General features: G+C 40.9%; 1 protein-coding gene across 1 annotated transcript in view; it reads left to right on the forward strand.

The window, feature by feature from the left end:
* The first annotated feature begins 1,741 nt into the window (after positions 1–1,741).
* traf6 (TNF receptor-associated factor 6) overlaps positions 1,742–22,015 on the forward strand; it is a 28,733-nt gene continuing 8,459 nt past the window's right edge. The window contains exons 1-4 of the mRNA XM_060911113.1: positions 1,742–1,788; positions 13,840–14,120; positions 18,020–18,170; positions 18,301–18,459. Of these exons, the coding sequence (XP_060767096.1) occupies positions 13,840–14,120; positions 18,020–18,170; positions 18,301–18,459 (591 nt within the window). The 5' untranslated portion in view covers positions 1,742–1,788. The remainder of the gene's footprint in view (positions 1,789–13,839; positions 14,121–18,019; positions 18,171–18,300; positions 18,460–22,015) is intronic.

Genomic DNA, 22,015 nt, shown 5'->3' on the forward strand with positions numbered 1-22,015 from the left:
TAAGACTTTATAGCAGCAATTTATCCGTTTTAAAAGTTATGATGTTGCTAAAAATAGGCTTACCTGGACGCAACAATTTGCACTGAAACTGGATATCCACTTGTGACGTAACTGGATCACTAGTATGCCGTTTACCTTCGTAACACAGAGCCATGAAATTACCTGAATCCGTTGCTGTGTGGACAGGGCCTAAGTTTTAGTTGAGCTGAAGTCCCAGCTCTAATAGTAACAGGCATTAACAGTAGCGAGGCACTTAACTCCCAACTGCTCCCCGCGTGCTGTTCGCATGGCTGCCCACTACTCTGGGTATGTGTGTGTGCGCTCATTGCTCACGTGTGTATTCACTGTTTCAGATGGGTTAAATGCAGAGAGGAATTTCACAAGTGTGTGATGACTAAATCTTCAAGGGTTTTCCCAGGCTGCCACACATACAGCATAGCCTACTGACTACCTGGGAGTGTTCTGGTATTTTCTGCACTGCAAATTGTAGTGTTTCCCTCCTTTCATGACATTTATTTATCCTTTATTTTACCAGGAATGTCCCATTGAGATACATTATCTCTTCTTCCAGGGAGTCCTGGCCAAGGTGGCAGCAAATAAAAAGTTTCAATATAGATAGACAACATACACATAGAAGCACACAGGCATTCCAGAAAATGAAAAGAAAAGAAACACAGACTAACAGACTAAGCACGTATGTTATGGACAAGAAAAAATAAAAAAATGAACTAAAGATCTCATCTCATTATCTCTAGCCACTTTATCCTGTTCTACAGGGTCGCAGGCAAGCTGGAGCCTATCCCAGCTGACTACGGGCGAAAGGCGGGGTACACCCTGGACAAGTCGCCAGGTCATCACAGGGCTGACACATAGACACAGACAACCATTCACACTCACATTCACACCTACGGTCAATTTAGAGTCACCGGTTAACCTAACCTGCATGTCTTTGGACTGTGGGGGAAACCGGAGCACCCGGAGGAAACCTACGCGGACACGGGGAGAACATGCAAACTCCACACAGAAAGGCCCTCGCCGGCCAGGGGGCTCGAACCCGGACCTTCTTGCTGTGAGGCGACAGTGCTAACCACTACGCCACTGTGCCGCCCTGAACTAAAGATCTCATCTCATCTCATTATCTCTAGCCGCTTTATCCTGTTCTACAGGGTCGCAGGCAAGCTGGAGCCTATCCCAGCTGACTATGGGCGAAAGGCGGGGTACACCCTGGACAAGTCGCCAGATCATCACAGGGCTGACACATAGACACAGACAACCATTCACACTCACATTCACACCTACGGTCAATTTAGAGTCACCAGTTAACCTAACCTGCATGCCTTTGGACTGTGGGGGAAACCGGAGCACCCGGAGGAAACCCACGCGGACACGGGGAGAACATGCAAACTCCACACAGAAAGGCCCTCGCCGGCCCCGGGGCTCGAACCCAGGACCTTCTTGCTGTGAGACGACAGCGCTAACCACTACGCCACCGTGCCGCCCTGAACTAAAGATATAAGGGTTAAAAATTATGAAAAACAATGGCACTGTTGTGTGAGAACTGAGTTGAACTGACATGTTCACCAAATGAGTAGTGCAGTGTAGGGGGATTCCGAGTGCACTGGGAAATACAAGAAAAGTACTCAAGACCCTCCCATTTTAAAGGGATTTCTCACGACGCTGGGGAAATCCAAGCAATCTGGCAACCCACTAATCTCGCGGTACTAGCTCGCGTGACGTTTGGATTCAGGAAGAGGTAGTGTTTCACGAGCTCAGACGTTACTAGCAAAGGTAAGTTGCTAAAATACGTCCAAAAGGAATATTTTATAGAAATATCAAGCGATATAGAATGGATAACAAAGCGTGAGGATATATACAAATAGCTCGCTAAAATAACTCAAGTGAAAGTGATCTGAGTTAGTAGCTAGGGTTTGTGAAGTTAGCTGGTTGGTGAGCTAGCTAGTTAGCAAGCTAGCTGGATTAGCTACACGAAAGTTGGCCCATTTAAGTCACCTAGCATTCGCGTTTATATTTTTTATAATTTTATCTTTCAGTCAGAAATGTTTACGGAACTTTAACGCTGTATTCTCGAGCATTGTGTTATTTATTTGCTGTATGAGTTTCGGTTGTTGGCTAGCAAATGTGAAAGCCGAGCTAACTAGAGTTTCAAAAAAAAATTAGATAACTTTCATCCTCACGGCCCCGCCCAGTTCTGTGTTTGGTCACGGCCCCGCCCAGTTCTGTGTTTGGGTTTGTGAAACAATAGGAAACATCGTGTGTGTGTGTGAGAGAGAGAATCGGTGATATCTCGTCATAACTGAGGTCTGCTATCACATAAGTTTGTTGTTATTGTTGTTTATTATTTAATTTAGTAGTAGTTGTTCCTATTAGGGCTGCCATGATGCTATAATTTTGGCTCTTCTGAGGAAAGTAGCTAAAGCACACTCAAAGTTGCTAGAAACCGCTACATGACGTCACGTTAATTTGCATATTAATGAATTAATCATGATCACTGCCATATTTGGCAGATTTGCCTCACTGAAGAAAAGATTTTGACTTGGAATATCAGTGTTTTCCTCAGAAAAAAAAATTAAATTTTCTGAAGATCACAGACTTTTCTTTCAAGCCAGTATGTTCTACAACAGTGATTCTCAAACTGTGGTACGCGGGCTCCATTCTAGTGGTACGCCAAAGAATCACGTAATTAAATATAAATAAAATAAAACGTGAAATAATATCCGAATGGATGAAAATATCTTATCAACCGATGACAAGAAAATGAAAGGAGATACAAATTATGTTAATAATTTTAAAAAGTTTGCAAGTGCTTCTGGGTAGCCATACGTAGCGTACGTACGCATTCCCGCCGGTTCTGCTGACAGACGGTTATCCGCCATTGGTAGACTAGGCTGTGATGGGAAAAGGTGGAGGTGGCTTTGCTAATTATGACGAGTACGACAAAATTACTGTCGTGGCTTAAATCCGCGAATGGGAGCGTGGATCAGGGGAGAGGGAGAACTGAAGAGGACGTGTGTGAGCCGAGCGTAGATGCTAACGACAGAGGCAAAACCAGCCCCAGAACTACTAGCAAACGGCAGAAACCAGTAAGGAGGAAGTATGACGAAAAATACATAAAACTGGGATTCATTTGGAGCGGGACAGAGGAGCTGCCCAGGCCGCAGTGTGTTGTATGCGGGGATAGTACTTTTTTTTTTTACTTAACATTTAAGTACAGTATAGTTATTTAACTTTTAAGTACATTTTCATTTAATCTTTAAGAACTGTCTTTTAATATTTATTTTACTACAATGTTTATTTTAAAAAGTTTGCAAGTGCTTCTGGGTAGCCATACGTAGCGTACGTACGCATTCCCGCCGGTTCTGCTGACAGACGGTTATCCGCCATTGGTAGACTAGGCTGTGATGGGAAAAGGTGGAGGTGGCTTTGCTAATTATGACGAGTACGACAAAATTACTGTCGTGGCTTAAATCCGCGAATGGGAGCGTGGATCAGGAGAGAGGGAGAACTGAAGAGGACGTGTGTGAGCCGAGCGCAGATGCTAACGACGGTGGCAAAAACAGCCCCAGAACTACTAGCAAACGGCAGAAACCAGTAAGGAGGAAGTATGACGAAAAATACATAAAACTGGGATCCATTTGGAGCGGGACAGAGGAGCTGCCCAGGCCGCAGTGTGTTGTATGCGGGGATAGTACTTTTTTTTTTTTTTTACTTAACATTTAAGTACAGTACAGTTATTTAACTTTTAAGTACATTTTCATTTAATCTTTAAGAACTGTCTTTTAATATTTATTTTAGTACAATGTTTATTTCACTTTTATGTGCAATTAATTTTATTTGATTCATTATTTAAGTACAGTGTTTTATTTTCCTATATTTAAACAGTGTTACTGTTCAAAGTACTGTGTGTAATGTTACAGTGGCCAACAATATTAAATATACTTGTTAAATAAAACCTCCGCCTTGTTTTTAATGAATACTTGGGCCTACTACGCTACTGTATTTTAATGTTGGTCATTATGGTGGTACTTGGAGAGCCAAGTATTTTCTGAGGTGGTACTTGGTGAAAAAGGTTTGAGAACCACTGTTCTACAAGATCTTAAATGGACATGTTGGCATTTGTTTCCCTCCTGAAGTGCGTCAAATTATAAAAGCTACTCGATTACCAAACACTCGTCCTTTTCATCATCATCATCAGTGTATCAAATAATGTCTTTAAGTTTTCGTTTTATCCAAGGACGATAATAACATGGAATAATTTACCTTTTAATGATGTAAATTTTAATAATTTTAAATCCATTGCTCTTGCAGCCATTACGTCATAAGCAAGTATTTTATATAAGTTTTTAGATTATATTGTAAATAGATTTTGTTGACCATTATATTTATATATTTTATTTTTTATTTAAGTTTTTTTTTTTTCCTCCTAGTATAGTGTATGCTGTTTTTAGGAGTATTTTCATTAAAGGATTAAAAGCCCTAAATCCTGGCATGATAATACACAGGCAATAGGGTGCCAACGGCATGAAAGTGAGCGCCAAAGGCGTGGTGTGAAACTAGCAGGGTCCGGGGCCATCCCCCCCCCCAGTGTTTCAATGATTTCTGACCTAAATAGTATTAATGTATACACATTTGAAATTTCACCTTAAAGGGCACATCTTGGGTAAATTCAGGAGCGAAATCAATGTAATTCTCCTGTTTTATATTAAACTTTGGTCAAATATCTGTCACGTTTCAGGGCTCGAAATTCATATTTTTTTCACCAGCCAGCTGGACTAGTTACCTTCCAAAGTAGCTAACCAAACAGAAAATCAACTAGCCAAAATTTGTTCATGTATGAATTTTACTTCTGTCAAAAATAACACAAAAGAGAATAGTTACCATTGTTCATGACTAATGTGCATTTATTTCAAAACCCGAGTATTTTGATACTGTTTTTTTGCACACTTTTTACAAACTGGCATTTGCTGTTCCATGTCCTCCTCGCGATATCCCAAAAAATGCCGGATGACTGACCCCTTACTAGTTCTTTTAGGAACCAATTCGTCCACTTCCATTTTTAATTTGTCGCTGTAATTGACAGAGCTTACACGGTAGCCTATGCAACACCAGCGATTGCACGAACTGAGTCAGCGCTGTAAACCGAAACTAGAAAATCTTCCTGCAAGTTCCTTTCAGCACTTAGATGTCACCCGGGATTGGTTGGCGAGTGCGTGACATTATTGTTTTTTTTTTTTTTTTTACCCTTAGGCAGCCTCTCACGTTACTGCCTGAGGGACAGGGAGAAAACCACCAGAAAAGGTTTTAAACAAACGCAACAAACATGAAACAAATGCAAGTCGGTAGATGACCATAAAATACTCAATAGTTACGATATAATAATTATATGAATCTCACACAGAATTTTCGGAGATATATCGAGTATATTCGATATATCGCACAGCCCTAGTCTGAATCTTCGCTTCATATATATTTATTATTTTCAACTAGCCAGCCGGGCTGCCTAGTGACAGGAATTACCCGCCAAATGACAAATTAAGTCGCCTCGGGCGACCGGACCACCGTGAATTTCGAGCCTTGCATTTTGTGCAATTTTTTTTTACCTTGTGCAATACCAGAAATATTCAGTTGAAATCAAGCCATTTGAGGCGAATTGGTCCGCCTCTGAAAAAACTTGGCATTTGGGTTTCCCGGCAAACGTTGATTTTCATGACGTCATGTGCGGGACGCCTCATTCTGAATCCTACGTCAGCGCTGGTTTGTTGGAGGAAACAACCTGTGATTTTCTGCAGATTTCTTCAATGTTATCGCATAATTATTAAATTGGTTAACAGATGTATCGTAGGCGGGTGTAGCAACACCAATCTTGATGGGATTAGTACTCATCGTTTTCCAAAAGACCGGACAATGAGAGAGAAATGGGAGCGCTTGGTCTACACAGGCTGTGCGCTGAGACTGCGCAAAGCTCACGCAGCCTGCTTGCGCTTCCGTAGGTGACGTCTTGAATCTGGCTCCAGACTCCCTTGGGATTTTTCCAGATGCGTTTTGTTATTTTATTTTTTTCTGCTGTAGACAGATGGCCTTGTGCAAAATTACCCTTCTGGATGAGTGTGTAAAGGGACATACTTTCATATATATAAAAAAAAAAAAAAACCCCGAAATTGGTCCAGAATATGCACTTTAAAGTTCAACATGCAAGTTAAACTGTGTTATAGATTACTTAGGTATATGATGATAGATTGAAAATCTACGAGGATACCTTAATTATCTATGATCAAGTCGTGTTGTAACAAAAATGTGCATGAAAATATGACCAGTGGTTTGCTCCATCTTATGCAATCCAGTGAAGAGAATCGATCATCATGACCTCCTGTTGATCACAAAGGGATCTGAACCTAAGAACTGCCACCTTAAAATAAATTGCTGTATTACTATAACTGTAATGATTACCTCCGCCAAGGAGGTTATGTTTTCGGTAGCGTTGGTTTGTTTGTTTGTTGGTTTGTCTGTTAGCAACATTACGGAAAAAGTTATGAACGGATTGCTCTGAATTTTTTTCTAGAGGTGTGACTGGGCACAAGTAACAATCCATTAAATTTTGGCGGTGATCCGGATCACCTTCTGGATCCCAGATTTTTTTAAATGATTCTTGGCGGAGGTCTGCGCTCTCCGAGTGCTTTTCTAGTTTAGAATGTTTCTGATGCAATTACCATAATATATGTGTAACTAAGATACACTGAAAAGTAAGGCAACTGCGTATTATAAAGTTTAAATTTTGGCACTTTATTAAATGGACTAGATTAAGATTAAAACATGTTTAAAGGAAAAGAAAACTTAATTCATACATTTAAGTTTGCAGAAAGATTGACTTTTTATAAACACATTCATGAATGATAATAGACGAGGTCAAACTTTTGTGATTAAAATCAGTTGACTTTGTCCGTCTGGTGGGGGACAACATCGGCAGACAGTGAGATCGCTTATAATGAATCGGAAGCTTCCAGGATGTCTGACGTTTTCTTTCGATATTTTTATTGGATGGTTTGAACACGTGATCTCGACATAGCCAACAGATTACAGTTTGTTTACATCATACCACGTGGGCATATTACTTTGACAGAATCAACACAAACGCTGGAAAAAAAAAGACAGCTTGTTTAACACATCAGTCAATATGTAAATGGATCTGTTATTTGCTCTCCTATGTATCTAGTTACTTGTGGGTATGAAATTTAACGTATCGGTATAAATCTAAGCGTATCGGATTTTAACTAAAGCGACTAAGCATATTGGTAGGCAGAGCAAGCGTATCGGGCCCGATACGCTAAAACGCTTTGGGGAAGACCATGGAATATAAAACCGTAGAATAGAGGTTCCTCCCCCTCCTGAATAGAAATTAATAGCTAGATTATTTCTCATTGAAAGAAAGCTGTCTTTTTTTTTTGTTAAGTTTTATGCATTTACAAAATGCTATACTTTCTATCAAGAATGCAGATGAAATGAAACCATAATAGTATCCTCTTTTACACCGCCTGTTTATGCTGCGAATTTTCTTCGCCGTTCTGTATGAAACATGCGCACACGCAGAATGACGGGTCATTAAGTACGTTTACTAGGGCTTTGACTTCGAACTTTGATATTCGAATACAATTCGAATGTTGTGAAAAAAAAGAGATGTTCGAACGAATATTAGGCAGCTCTAAATATTCGAACCTGTATATGGTATCATTAGGCATAATTCTTTTATTTTTGTGAATGTGGTTGTAAACGTTTTCAGTTCAGGTCGCAGTTTTTTTTTTTAACGTCTGTGGAATTTATGTGAATCGCGAAGGTCATTGTCTTTTGTCTTATCTGGGCACCTGTAGACGTTAGCGTCAAGCTGGCACGCATTGAACAATGGAGTCAGATGCTAGCACGTTGGAGATTTGCACTCCGGAGAATTTAAAAAGTGATGTGTGGTGCTATTTTGGATTCGAAAAAAAAGATGGAGAATGCGATTAAAAAAAAAAAGGTTACCTGTAAAATATGTGGAAACAAATTGGCCTATCAATCAACAACTTCAAACTTGAGGGCCCACTTGAAGACATTGCACGCGGGAGCGCTAGAAGGTGAGGGGGGCTGCTAACGTAGCCCCTTTTTATTACTAAATTACTAACGCAGACTATGCGACACTGCGCAGTAATGCTTTCATGCGCTGTTATTTTTGTCAACTTGGGATAGTTGCTAAAATAAAAAAAAACTATTAGCTTACTTGCGCAAGTAGCCTATAGGCCTAAATTAATTTAGCCTACACATGGTGGAATTTACATACCATGAAGTTCATAAGTTAACGAAGTGAGCACGTAAAACTAATCTGTGATCTTATAACATATCGTGTCCGTGTTTGTTTGAATTGTGAATCAGAGACGCGAGCAGGAAGCAGTGACATGACAGCTGACACCGGTCTCATTCAAAACAAACATTCTCAAAAGCCAACACGAATGGGCTCGGAACGGCAGTGTTATAAACTCACAGATTAGGTGTAGGCCTAGCAGTACCTGCTCATTTTGTAAACGTTCCCCTTTGTCAGTGAGGCTACAGTTTAGAGGCTTTCATCAGTACAAGCAACCAGGAAACCGAAGGAACAGCGTTTCACACAAAAAAGGCAACGGACAAACGACGAAGTTTGTGGATTATGTAACGTTAAGTGTCAGCCGGTATAATGCCAATTACTACGACACTGCACGTTTCATTAGTAGTGGTTGTAAAAACATGCCTGAATATTTCATATTTCCTGCACGTAATCTTATTGACATTGACTGAACACTGCCCCCTGGTGGACTGAATATCATTTAATTTTGATGCCGAGGTGTTAGTGAGGCATTTAAGAATAATATAATTAATAAAAAAGTTCGAATACTATTCGAATGTCTAGATTAATTTCCAAACGAACTTCGAATATGATTTTTGGGCCAAGGTCAAAGCCCTAACGTTTACATGCACATCCAAATCGAGCTGCTGTCGGTAATCGAGCAAAGGGTCCCAGCAGGGGTGCCAGAGAAAGCCAATCCTACATGCACACAAGGAAATCGAGCTTTTGTGTGAGGTACATTGTGCACCCGAGCCACAGGTGGCGCTACACGCCCCGTCGTGTTGGTACACTTCCGGCTGTCGTCATGAAGAAGAGCTATTCAAGAGTATAAACAAAGTCATCAGTTCCGTGTTCACAAGAAGAGTGTTTGTATGTACGAACAGAAGTGTTCCTAATAAAGTGGCGGCTAAGGTGAAGTGTCATGCCGACCGAGGCTGTTGTATTTCCCGCTTGTGGTCTCGTCACTTCCGGAAGGGGTGGTGCTGAAGTAGCTCGACTACGTAGCTCGATAGGGTTTACATGCACTAAGTAGCTCGGCAAAAATCACATAAGGCCAAAAAAAAAAAAAAGTGTGTTTCCGGTAACATGAAATACTAAAATAAGGTCAGTAGGTAGGAAAGGGTTTTTTTTTTTTTTAAATTTTGTTCGAAAAAATTAACACAAGTAAAGATCTTACAAAATAGTATTTTGGCACAGAATCCTTTATACCACACATCATAATAAAATAAGTGTTTTAAATCTTTAAACGAATAAAAAAAATATCGCGAGAGTTCGAGTTATGATCTATGGAAGCGATATTTCATGATATTTTCATGTAATAACGTGAAAACACCTTATCAAGAAATAACGTGAAAATAATGTCCTAGGCTACTTTCATTAAAAGCAGACAGCCTAGCCTACTGTAGAACTTGGGTCGAGCAAAAACACCGAGCAAAAACATGGCTGAATCCTGAATGACTCCAATTTGTATAAATAGGGGACTACATAGGCGGCAAAATGTAGTGTTTTTCCCTGCCATGGAAGTGCACTTGTATACTGAAAAGGAAGCAATTTGCATTACAGCCTTGAATGAGGATTCAAAATGGCGGCTCAGCTCAGTTTCCCTTTCTCCTTCAGTATACAAGTGCGCTTCCATGTTTATGCAGGAGGGCTGATAGAAGTGGCGAAACATTTTACTTTTTATCGTTTCTTTCACAACTTGAATGCGTTGAAACAAATTATGACAAACTAACGCCGCTTACACTAAAATATTGAGGGAAATTTGTAATAAAAACTTTACGGTCGGCAATTTCGACGCGGAAATTCTCGATCGGTCGGGTTACCGGAAAAACACTTTTTTTTTTTTTGGCCTAATCTAGGTCATGTAGCTCGATTATGAGAAATCAAGTTCGGTTCAATTTCAGCCTAGCTAAGGTGTTTCCATGCCATTTAGAACTTCGATTTCAGTCAAGCAACGGCAGAAATTCGATTTTCTCTATGTGCATGTAAACGCACTCATTGTTGATCTGCTTCTGAGCCGGCAGTGGCGGGAGTATGTGTAAAAGGGAGAGCCGGCATGGTGGGACAGGAGTGTCATGTTTTGATGTCATATTGTGTGTGACCTGCCACTGGGGTATTTAAAAAATCTCAGAAGAAACAGTTCAGTGTTAATCTGAAGAAGTTTTTCGCAAAAGCACCTCAGCACTCCAGTCACATGCTGTTATTGTTTTGAAAGCAACGCCACTATGATGTGCCTCTGGTTCAGGAACGCCACTATGCTATCGAAAAACACACACTGGGGCGGCTTTATGTTGGCCTTGTTTGGTTCGGTGTAAACAACCGAGGGGTTTTCTTACCAGCAGGATCTCTGCTTCAAAGGGGATAGTCAGTGGTTCTAAAAACAAGAAGTCAGAGGGTAGGAGAGAGCGGTGATCAGGGATTGGTCATTAGGAACAGTGGCAGTCAGGAATTGGTTGCAAGAACAAGACAGACATTACACAGTGACTACGTTTACATGCACGTCCAAATCGAGCTGCTGTTGGTAATCGAGCAAAGGGTCCCAGCAGGGGTGCCAGAGAAATCCAATCCTACATGCACAAGTGAAATCGGGCTATTGTGCAAGGTGCATTGTTCACCCGAGCCACACGTGGCGCTACACGCCCCATCGTGTTGGTACACTTCCGGTTGTCGTCATGAAGAAGAGCTATAGTGTTGCCAGATACTGGTGACGTTTTCCAGCCCAAAACATGTTCAAATCCGCTAAAATGCACTTAAAACCCCCAATCTGGCAACACTAGCAGTTCCGTGTTCAAGCTGTTAGGTTTGCTCTAACAGACTGTGGCTACAAACTGTCTGGCGCAGACCACTGTTTTGTAAGACAACTTATTTTGCACAATAATATTTTTCTAAAGTCCATTTTTTGCTTACAAAAAAAATATATATTTTTTTGCTTACAATTTAACTTGTCTTAATAAACACACACAAAGTTCAATTGTTTTGTTTTTATTGACATTCTTCAGATGTTGTGTATGTGTGTGTATATATGTGTGTGTGTGTGTGTATATATATATATATATATATATATATATATATACACACACACACACACAAATACAATGACTTGTTTATGTACACAATTCACAGCTATGCAACAGCTGTACAGATGTATTTGGTGATACAGTAAGTGAGCTAAATTTTAACAGTGCAAACAATGCCACAAAAAGAAAAGATTCATGCCGTTGTCATGATTCGTTGTCATGCCGCCCGAGGCTGTTGTGTTTCCCGCTTGTGGTCTCGTCACTTCCGGAAGTAGCTCGACAACTAGCTCGATAGGGTATACATGCACAAAGTAGCTCGGCAGAAATCGCATAAACTAGGTTGTGTAGCTCGATTCCGAGAAATCAAGTTCGGTTCAATTTCAGCCGAATTAAGGTGTATACATGGCATTTTGAACTTCGATTTCAGTCGAGCAACGGCAGAAATTCGATTCTCTCTATGTGCATGTAAACGTAGTGACTGATGGTGAGTTGAGATGAATCTGTTCAGATATCTGCAGTTCAATACAGTTACTCGCATGCTCAAAAAGTTGCTATGTTTGTCCCGTGGCTCTTCTTTGAATTCAAGTAGCTCAAGGGATCTAAAAAGTCACCAAATCTGGCAACGCTGCGGGTGTTACAGATTTCACGATTATACTGTGATATTTTTAGGCGGGGTCGTTAATCATCCATTTTTAAAACGTGTAAGCCGGTGATGAGAAATCTTTTATGAAGTCTTTGTACAAAATTCTCTTTGCACATCATTGTAAAGGAAAAAAAAACCCAAAAGGAAACAAAAACATTAAAGTTGTTGTTCTTTCTTCGAAAAATATTTTTGAGAGTGACTCTTCCGGGAAGTCTCTTATATTCAGTATGTATCATGGTGTCCTTTGAAACCAAGAGAGAATGGCCGGGGGGGAAAAAAGAGCATTGAGCCAAAGGGAAAAGAGACGGTTGTTTTGGTTAGTTCTGGCCAGCAGTTCCTTTTTTTTTTTTCTGTGCATGTGATGGGTGTCATGAATGGTAAAGTTACAAACGTTAGCTGTGGCAACAGAGGTAGAAATGTGATCTGTTTAAAAGTAGCAGGTTGTACAGCCAAAAGGTTTACCCCATAGTCCACATCTGCTGCTCAAAGAAATGGAAATAGTGCTGTTGTATGATTGATTGATTTCAGGTTCAGAGAGAAGGGGTTACAAAATCCAACCTCCACTTTTCAGCAGCCAACAAAAGGAAGGAAAGGAACGTGACTGTTTTGTTTTGTTTTTTTTCCCCCACCGAATTACCAAAACTAAATGTTTATTTTGAAAACCATTGTATTATTAAAAGGGTTAACGCTGGCTTATTAAATTTTCTTTCAATAGTGAGGTACTTAAAAATTAGGCAATACGGTTTAAATGTTTAATTTGTAAAATAGATTATTTATGATAGAAAACCTTGCTGCTACTCTATAAAAGGGGCTTATATGAATTCCTTGAATGGCTCTGCCATCTATATTTATATGCATCACACAGCATCAATGTAATATTGACCTCACACAAATTTGAAAGTATTTAATTGTCATAATTGAAAAAAATATTAGATAAAAGATGATAGTTTCTTCATTTCCCTGTCATCTTGTTCCTACAGAATTACATCCTGATCCCTACTCGGTGGACTTTTTACTTTTTTTTTTTTTTAATTATTTATTATTATTTTTATTCTTTTATTTTTATTTTTTTTTCTTTGTCTATAATTGTAAAGCGTCCTTGGGTTTCTTGAAAGGCGCTATATAAATTTAACTTATTATTATTATTATTATTATTATTATTATTATTACTTTGTCATAAAAATTGCACGCATATGCATAATGATGCACATGTTGGCTGTGTCATCTCTGGGAAAAGGTGGCATCTTGGGGAGAGAGTATATGTCTATATAATATTCTACAGAGTAAAATATTTCACTTATTGATAAAGAATGCAGTTTCAGTACAAAATAATTTGCAAAGAACATTGTGGGTTTTTTTTTTTTTAAATAAATAAAGTCTAGTCTAAAGTCCTTTCCTGCACCATATGACGCATAGGGCAGCGCCGATCTCCGTTTCCGTAGCCCTCGGCCTCTCGCCTATTACATAGCTAGGGTTACAGTGGGGGGGCTAGTCCTCTGGTAACCGCAAGAGTTTGACTCCCCACTCGCATCTGTATTACAGCGTGCCTTGCCAGATGGCAGTAGGTACCATTTTTACGATGGTGTTTGGTACGACCCGACTGCGAGTAGAACTCGTGACCTCCCGATCAAGAGGCGGACACGCTAACCACTAGGCCAACCCGCGTTATTTATTTATTTTTTTAATTATTATAATTTTTTTTATAAATATGTAAGGTAATACTGGTGGTTGCTTAATGCGCAAATGTACCAGTGCATCACTAACTAACTGGTAATTTTTCTCTTCTCATCTCTTTCCTACTTGTATTTATATAGATGGCTTGTGGTGACATGCATAAATCCAATCCTGATGAGTATCCATTCTCAAGATGTATGGCTGACATGGAGAAGGAGTCGTACTTGAGCCCGACAGAAAACCCATCCACACTTAGTGTCTCCTCCAGTGTCCAAGCAGAACAGCAAGGCTACGATGTTGAGTTTGACCCCCCACTAGAGAGCAAGTATGAGTGTCCCATCTGTCTGATGGGTCTAAGGTCAGCCGTACAGACACCATGTGGTCATCGCTTCTGCAACAGCTGTATTAAGAAGTCCATCAGGTGAGCTCTTTGCCATTTTCTGTGCTGGACATTCAACCTTATAGGGTGCCGGTACAGTATTTAAGCATGATCGATAGTACAAGCCCTAATTATAATAATGCACACAAGTGCACCACCTGATTAGCAACCATAAGTGGCTTTACATAGCCTGGGAAATTCCATGCTGCTTTGCACAATCGTTCCGATCTGAAAAGACAGCATGGAAACTATGGTCTAAAGGCTCGCCTGAGTTAGGGAGCCAATCAGAGAGTGGGGAGGGGTGGAAAGACGGTGACGCGTACTACTTGACAAACGGAAGCTTGTAGTTTATTTGGGACTGTTTACGGATCACATTTAACATGGCGGTGAGCGATACGAACCAAACTTTCGATCAAGCTTTAGACACTGTTCTGAATAGTTTAGAGCGAAAGTTTGTTTTAAAAAAAGAACAGCGTTTGGCGTTAGTCTTTCTTCGTCTTCTTCGTCGCTCTAATTACGTCACTGGGTACAACTGCCATGATTTGGCGTATACATAGCCCATGGCCAATGATAGACATTCGCAACGTCCAATAAACGGCCGTTGACAATCGTAAACCACACCTCCCCTACGAGAAATTCAATGGGCGGATTCCAGACCATATTTCACTTGTGATATGGTCTGGTGTTAACCAGACTAGGCTTTACATGCTTACTGCTTAAACATCCAAAAGCATGTCAAGCTTTATTGCGCATGGGAAACCAGTATGGCGTCCAGGATGTGACATTAAGTCATTGATAGCCAGCAGGGATGTGATTTTTCAGCGAATTTGCGGAATTCCGCTTTTTTTCACCTCGATTTGAAAAAAAAAAAAGATTTTTCGCTCAAAAATCCACATTCGTATCCTATTCGTTCCGACTTTCGGTAATTCCGTCATTGAGATGAAACGAGGTACGTGATTGGCCCATCGCTCTGTAACAACCAATGAACGCGCTTGTTAGATAGCTCCCCCCCCCCCCCCCCCCCCCCCACGCGAGCAGCCCCCCCCCACGACGGCCGGGTATGGGCCCGACGCTCCAGCGCCATCCATTTTCAGGGCTAGTTGATTCGGCAGGCAAGTTGTTACACACTCCTTAGCGGATTCCGACTTCCATGGCTACCGTCCTGCTGTCTATATCAACCAACACCTTTTATGGGGTCTGATGAGCGTGTCAAAAAGGGAATAGTATGTTGAGGATTTTGTGATCTAACTGAAAAATCCTCAAGTGAGTTAACGCTGTATTGAAGAACTTGTTGAAGTTGAATGATATTGGTAGAGTAGAAATATTAGATAGAGATATTGGCTTCTTCACAGGCTTCTGATTGGATTGAATGGATTCAGCAAACACATTTTTTGTGAATGTTGTTTGGTGAAAGTGATTTTTATTCTTGCATATGAAAATCCTCAAGTGAGTGAACACTGTACAGTTCTGTATATGAGTCAATTTCACAGAAAACGTATTTTTTTTTTTTTTTTGTCCGGACGTGTTTTGTTTACATTTTGAGATTTCTAAAACCTTTTTATGGTCTCATATGATAAAACATTATCAGTTCTACCTTGCATTTCAAAATTTGACTACTTTGGTTCATTGACTACTTTGTCCCCCCACCAGGGCGCTGCCCTGGACCAGCTGGGGGCCTGCGGCCCCCAGACCCCCGGCTAAAATTTTCAGATAATTTCACCAGCCCCAAATCACATCCCTGAGCCAGGTACCGGAAGTAGCCGATGTAAACATACTCATTGGCCTGGATTTAGTCAGACGAAAAAGTTATCTTCAAGTCAGTATGGACAGCAGAGAAACCGGATATCTGTATGACCCTCGGGAAAAGGATTATCCACGTCTGGTAAATGATTTCAGCAGCGAATCATCATATGATTCTGATAATGAAATCGGTGGTGCTTTGCGGCTATCTGGTGCACATGTGGAAAGTGTGCCAAGTGGGAAACTGACACTGAATGTTTGTAAAGAGCAAAAACTTTTATGCAATATAATACAAGCACAGTCATTGACACATGCTGCACACAAGCCTGTGTTGAAAATAGCCTATATACAGACCATGATAGCCAGGCATGTGAGAGGGCCAGCATCAGATGGAGAACTCGCAAATCGGTAATCAGCCTATTATATACACCGATCAGCCATAAAATTAAAAACACTGACCGGTAAAGTGAATTACATTGATTTATGTTGTTACAGTGGCACCTGTCAAGGGGTGGGATACATGAGGCAACAACAGAAGTGTCAGTTCTTGAAGTTGATGTGTTGGAAGCAGGAAAAATGGGCAAGCATAAGGATCTGAGCGACTTTGACAAGGGCCAAATTGTGATGGCAAGATGACTGGGTCTGAGTATCTCCAAAACGGCACATCTTGTGGGGCATTCCTGGAACACAGTGATTAGTACCTACCAAAAGTGGTCTAATGAAAGACAACCCGTGAACCGGCGACAGGGTCAAGGGTGTTGAAGGCTCATTGATTCGCATGGGGCACAAAGCCTAGCCCGTATGGTCCAATCCCACAGAAGAGCTACTGTAGCACAAACTGCTGAAAAAGTTAATGCTGGCTAAAACAGAAAGGTGTTTATTATTTTTGTAACTATAGGCTTTGCACTCCACTATTTTTATGCCTCCGCCACCTTAAGGTGCAAGAGGCATTATGTTTTCGGGTTGTGCGTCCATCCCGAAACCTTGTGAACACGATATCTCAAAGGCTAATGAAAGGAATTTCACCAAACTTTCACCATTTGTGCGCTTTGGGACAAGCATGAACTGATTAGATTTTGAGATCAAAAGGTCTAGGGTCAAGTTCACCGTGAGGTCAAATGTCTGTCCGAAAACCTTGTGAACACAATATCTCCAAGGCTAATACAAGTAATTTCAGCAGGTCAAGATTACTGTGAGGTCAAATGTCCATCCCCAAATCACAACTTAATAAGGCGTGTGGTCTACCAGGCGGAGGCATCCCCATCGACGCCGTTGGCATCGAGTTCTATCTAGTTCAGCGGTGTTTTTTATATCCGGCTACATTGCAGCGTCAAGAGCAGTGAGCCAATCAAGGTACAGGAAACCTATCAATGATTCTACGTCATGCTGACGTTTGATACCGCTCCCAAAATGGCAATATGGCTGCGACCTTAAGTGAACAGGAATACAAAAGAATTTTAAAGCACTGCTGTGTGTGACAGTGCGACAGTACAGGGGAGTCAAAATGCATTTGTGCAAAATGTGTCATGTTTCTCAGCCTATGTTTATTTTTCACTGCGGGTACCATTTAAGGCAACATTTTATATTGGTGTTTTTTTTTTTTTTCTTTTTTAGGTTTTGGGCAGCAGTGGTATTTTTTTAATGATGTACACAAATGAAGTATAAAATAGCTACTTACATTTTATATCAAACAAGTTACCGACTTTTATCAGATTTTCACACCTACTAGAATTTATTTTATATAGTTGTTATTTAATGCCCAAAGTGTAAATGAGTCTGAAAACAGTTGAAACACCCGTTCTCCGTTACTCTATTGATGCACATATAGCTTATTTGCTAAGTCACATATGTAACGGTTCTGGAGCAAGAAACATTTTGGGTAACGAAGGACGCAAGTAGTTGTACTTTCATTCATGTATGGTTCAGAGTTTTTGACTTAAAGATCAAGTAATCATTTAATAGCATTTGTTATTTGAGTATTTTAATACAGTTTGAAAGGCTCATCATGACAGACCACCTATAATTATTGGTGCTAGCTCAGTAAAAGAAACCTTTTACATTCAATTTTTAAAGGGACATTTTGGTATTATGAATCTTGTCAAATAGAAAAAGCAGTAATGTGCATCTTAAACTTCCGTGATGGTCCCAGTTGAGGATCAGTAAGGCTGAGCAAAACTATAGCTTGTTTATCTTTCTGGCAGGGACACGGGGCAAAAATGTCCAGTTGACAATGAAGTGCTGACGGAGGACCAGCTTTTTCCAGATAACTTTGCCAAGAGGGAAATCCTGTCTCTCACAGTGCGCTGCCGCAATGTTGGCTGTAACGAGAAAATGGAGCTCAGACACTTGGAGGTAAATTTCAGTTAATATGGTGACCAACCTGCCTGATCCCAGAACTGTGCGTGTGTGACAGAAAAATTTGGTTTCAAGGAAAGCCACACTGATCTTTGTGTTAATTAAGGGTTGTCTGTTTCCTCTGCAGAATCATTTGAAGCTCTGTAAATTTGCCACAATACCTTGCCTCCAGTGTCAGGAGCATGTATGGAAGAATAGTATAGAGGAACATATGAACCAGGACTGTTTACATCGCCCGATCACATGCCCTGACTGTGCCGAGAGGATTATCTATGCTGACAAACAGGTGAGAGGCCACAGATACCCCTTTTCCACCAAATCAGTTCCAGGGCTGGTTCGGAGCCGGTGCTGGTTCACAACTCATTCAACTTGCGAGCCAGCTGAGAACCAGTTTGCTTTTCCATCGCTCGCGGTGCTAAGCGGAGCCACGTCAGTTACGTCGCTGTATACGTCAATTACGTCGCTGTACACGTCAGTTACGTCGCTGTATACGGAAGTTACGGCGCCACGTTTACATAAACCTTGGCGCAAATATCAAAGCAAAAACAACACGGAAGAAGCAGCAGCGGCAACAACAACAATAATAATGGATGACTTCGCGTTTGTACAGCTGCTGCTTCTTGTCGCTTAAAAATGGCGATCTTTCGCGGTCTTGTTGTTGGTCTTAACAACTCCCCCCCCACTGACGTAAGCGGTTCTTTCCTCTGGCCCAGCAGAGAGTTGGTGCTAGCCTGGAACCGGTTTTTCTGGCCCCAGAGCCAGTTCTTTGTCAGTGGAAACAGAAAACCCGGTTCCAAACTAAGCACTGGCCCCGAATCAGCCCTGGAACTGCTTTGGTGGAAAAGGGGCAATAAAGAACTGTTCCTTTATGTTTAAAACTGACAAAGCTAAAATCAGGAAAGGCTATGCTTGAAACACTATTTAATTTCCTATAAATTCAGCGTTCATAGATCTCTTCCTTATGATAAAGTTTTACACTGACTGTACTACACTTTTATGCTTCTGTCTGCCACTAATAAGGGCTGGGCACGAGTATTCACTTACTCACTAGTGACAGCAATGATCAACCATAAAAACACTCAGTTGTTTATTTTGCAGCTTCATCAGATCCGTTTTAAATCATTTGAAGTTTAGGATCAAGCAACACAGCGTGAATACTTCCTGAAGTGGAGTCATGTTCTATTTAAATTCTGCGAATCATTATGTTGGCACTTTAGCTGGAACAGCAGCCTGGTTGCATTGGGGCAGGCACTTGTGCACACGTTACCACAATGCCACATCCAGCGGTGCTTGAAAGTTTGTGAACCCTTTAGAATTTTCTATATTTCTGCATAAATATGACCTAAAACATCACAAGTGCTAAAAGTATCTAAAGAGAACAGAGTTAAACAAATGAGACAAAAATATTATACTTGGTCATTTATTTATTGAGGAAAATGATCCAATATTACACATCTGTGAGTGGCAAAAGTAAGTGAACCTTTGCTTTCAGTATCTGGTGTGACCCCCTTGTGCAGCAATAACTGCAACTAAACGTTTGCGGTAACTGTTGATCAGTCCTGCACACCGGCTTGGAGGAATTTTAGCCCGTTCCTCCGTACAGAACAGCTTCAACTCTGGGATGTTGGTGGGTTTCCTCACATGAACTGCTCGCTTCAGGTCCTTCCACAACATTTCGATTGGATTAAGGTCAGGACTTTGACTTGGCCATTCCAAAACAGTAACTTTATTCTTCTTTAACCATTCTTTGGTAGAACGACTTGTGTGCTTAGGGTCGTTGTCTTGCTGCATGACCCACCTTCTCTTGAGATTCAGTTGGCAAGCCGTCCTGGCCCAGATGCAGCAAAACAGGCCCAAACCATGATACTACCACCACCATGTTTCACAGATGGGATAAGGTTCTTATGCTGGACTGCAGTGTTTTCCTTTCTCCAAACTTATGCTGTGTTCACACTTATACCGGTACGAAAGTGGTATAACTGTATCGATAAAGTATACCGGTACGGTTTAGTGCATCTGTCCACACTAGCGAGAAATGTTTGCGGTTTTCTTTCACGGTAGTTGAAATGCGCGTGCGCGAAATGTTTCCGTGGTTACCGAGTAACTTCTTTCCGAGAATATATGGGGGATGAAACAACGTGTGTGTGCTTTTTGTTGTCAGTGTACAGTCTGTATTTCTGGTGGTCATTTATTCAGTCGAATCGTATAAAACGCGCGAGGCATTTGAGAAAGAAACAAATGAATCTCTGTTCTTCACTATTTTATTCAGTGAAGACATCCATTGAGGTGTGTGACTTTGCGCATGCGCATTATATTTGTATCGATATAGAGCCGCTTCATCTGTCCACACTACAGCGAAGCGCTACAGCACTGATACTGTACCGGTACGAAGCCCATACATTTGTGGGTTTCGTACTGATACAGTTATACCGCTACAGTACCGGTATAGTTGCTAGTGTGGACAGGTGTTGCGGTACGAAAGTAGTTTCGTATTGGTACAAAATCCCTAGTGTGGACAGGGTAATAATGCTTCTCATTTAAACCAAAAAGTTCTATTTTGGTCTCATCTGTCCACAAAACATTTTTCCAATAGCCTTCTGGCTTGTCCACATGATCTTTAGCAAACTGCAGACGAGCAGCAATGTTATTTTTGGAGAGCAGTGGCTTTCTCCTTGCAACCCTGCCATGCACACCATTGTTGTTCAGTGTTCTCTTGATGGTGGACTTATGAATATTAACATTAGCCAATGTGAGAGAGGCCTTCAATTGCTTAGAAATTACCCTGGGGTCCTTTGTGACCTCGCCGACTATTACACGCCTTGCTCTTGGAGTGATCTTTGTTGGTCGACCACTCCTGGGGAGGGTAACAATGGTCTTGAATTTCCTCCATTTGTACACAGTCTGTCTGACTGTGGATTGGTGGAACCCAAACTCTTTCGAGATGGTTTTGTAACCTTTTCCAGCCTGATGAGCATCAACAACGCTTTTTCTGAGGTCCTCAGAAATCTCCTTTGTTCGTGCCATGATGCACTTCCACAAACGTGTTGTGAAGCTCAGACTGATAGATCCCTGTTCTTTAAATAAAACAGGGTGCCCACTCACACCTGATTGTCATCCCATTGATTGAAAACACCTGACTCTAATTTCACCTTCAAATTAACTGCTAATCCTAGAGGTTCACATACTTTTGCCACTCACAGATATGTAATATTGGATCATTTTCCTCAATAAATAAATGACCAAGGATAATATTTTTGTCTCATTTGTTTAACTGGGTTCTCTTTATCTACTTTTAGGACTTGTTTGAAAATCTGATGATGTTTTAGGTCATATTTATGCAGAAATATAGAAAATTCTAAAGAGTTTACAAACCTTCCAGCACCACTGTATATGTGACGTTAACGGAGTAGGAAGACTTAAAGGTCATAGGCAAGGGTCGGAGGTGAAACGTAGAATATCAACTTTATTGTCTAGAAGAATGACCCAAAAAGCGAATTCAATCTTCCTAGTGTCTAATTTGCACCCTAAAATTGAATAAAACGGTTAAAATACACTGTTTTGCCCAATTTCCGAAGGTTTGTTTACATCTCACTTATACGCACTTTCACCTCCAGGGGACCGACATCGAGACGTCATTTAAGGCAAACAGACCGAGAGCAGTTCTGTGTTTACCTGCGAACCGAGCACACGTGTACAGACTTTGGTCGTGAGAGGTTGTGTAAAATGTCTGAAAGCGATAGCGATTTTGAAGTAGGAACTCTCCAAATTAAATATCGAGAGGTGAAACCATATATGTATGAACCTATGGCCGTTGCGAAGCAATCGGTGAATGTGGCTCACTG

Source organism: Neoarius graeffei, chromosome 27 (genome assembly GCF_027579695.1).
Source record: "Neoarius graeffei isolate fNeoGra1 chromosome 27, fNeoGra1.pri, whole genome shotgun sequence".
NCBI classification, from domain to species: domain Eukaryota; kingdom Metazoa; phylum Chordata; class Actinopteri; order Siluriformes; family Ariidae; genus Neoarius; species Neoarius graeffei.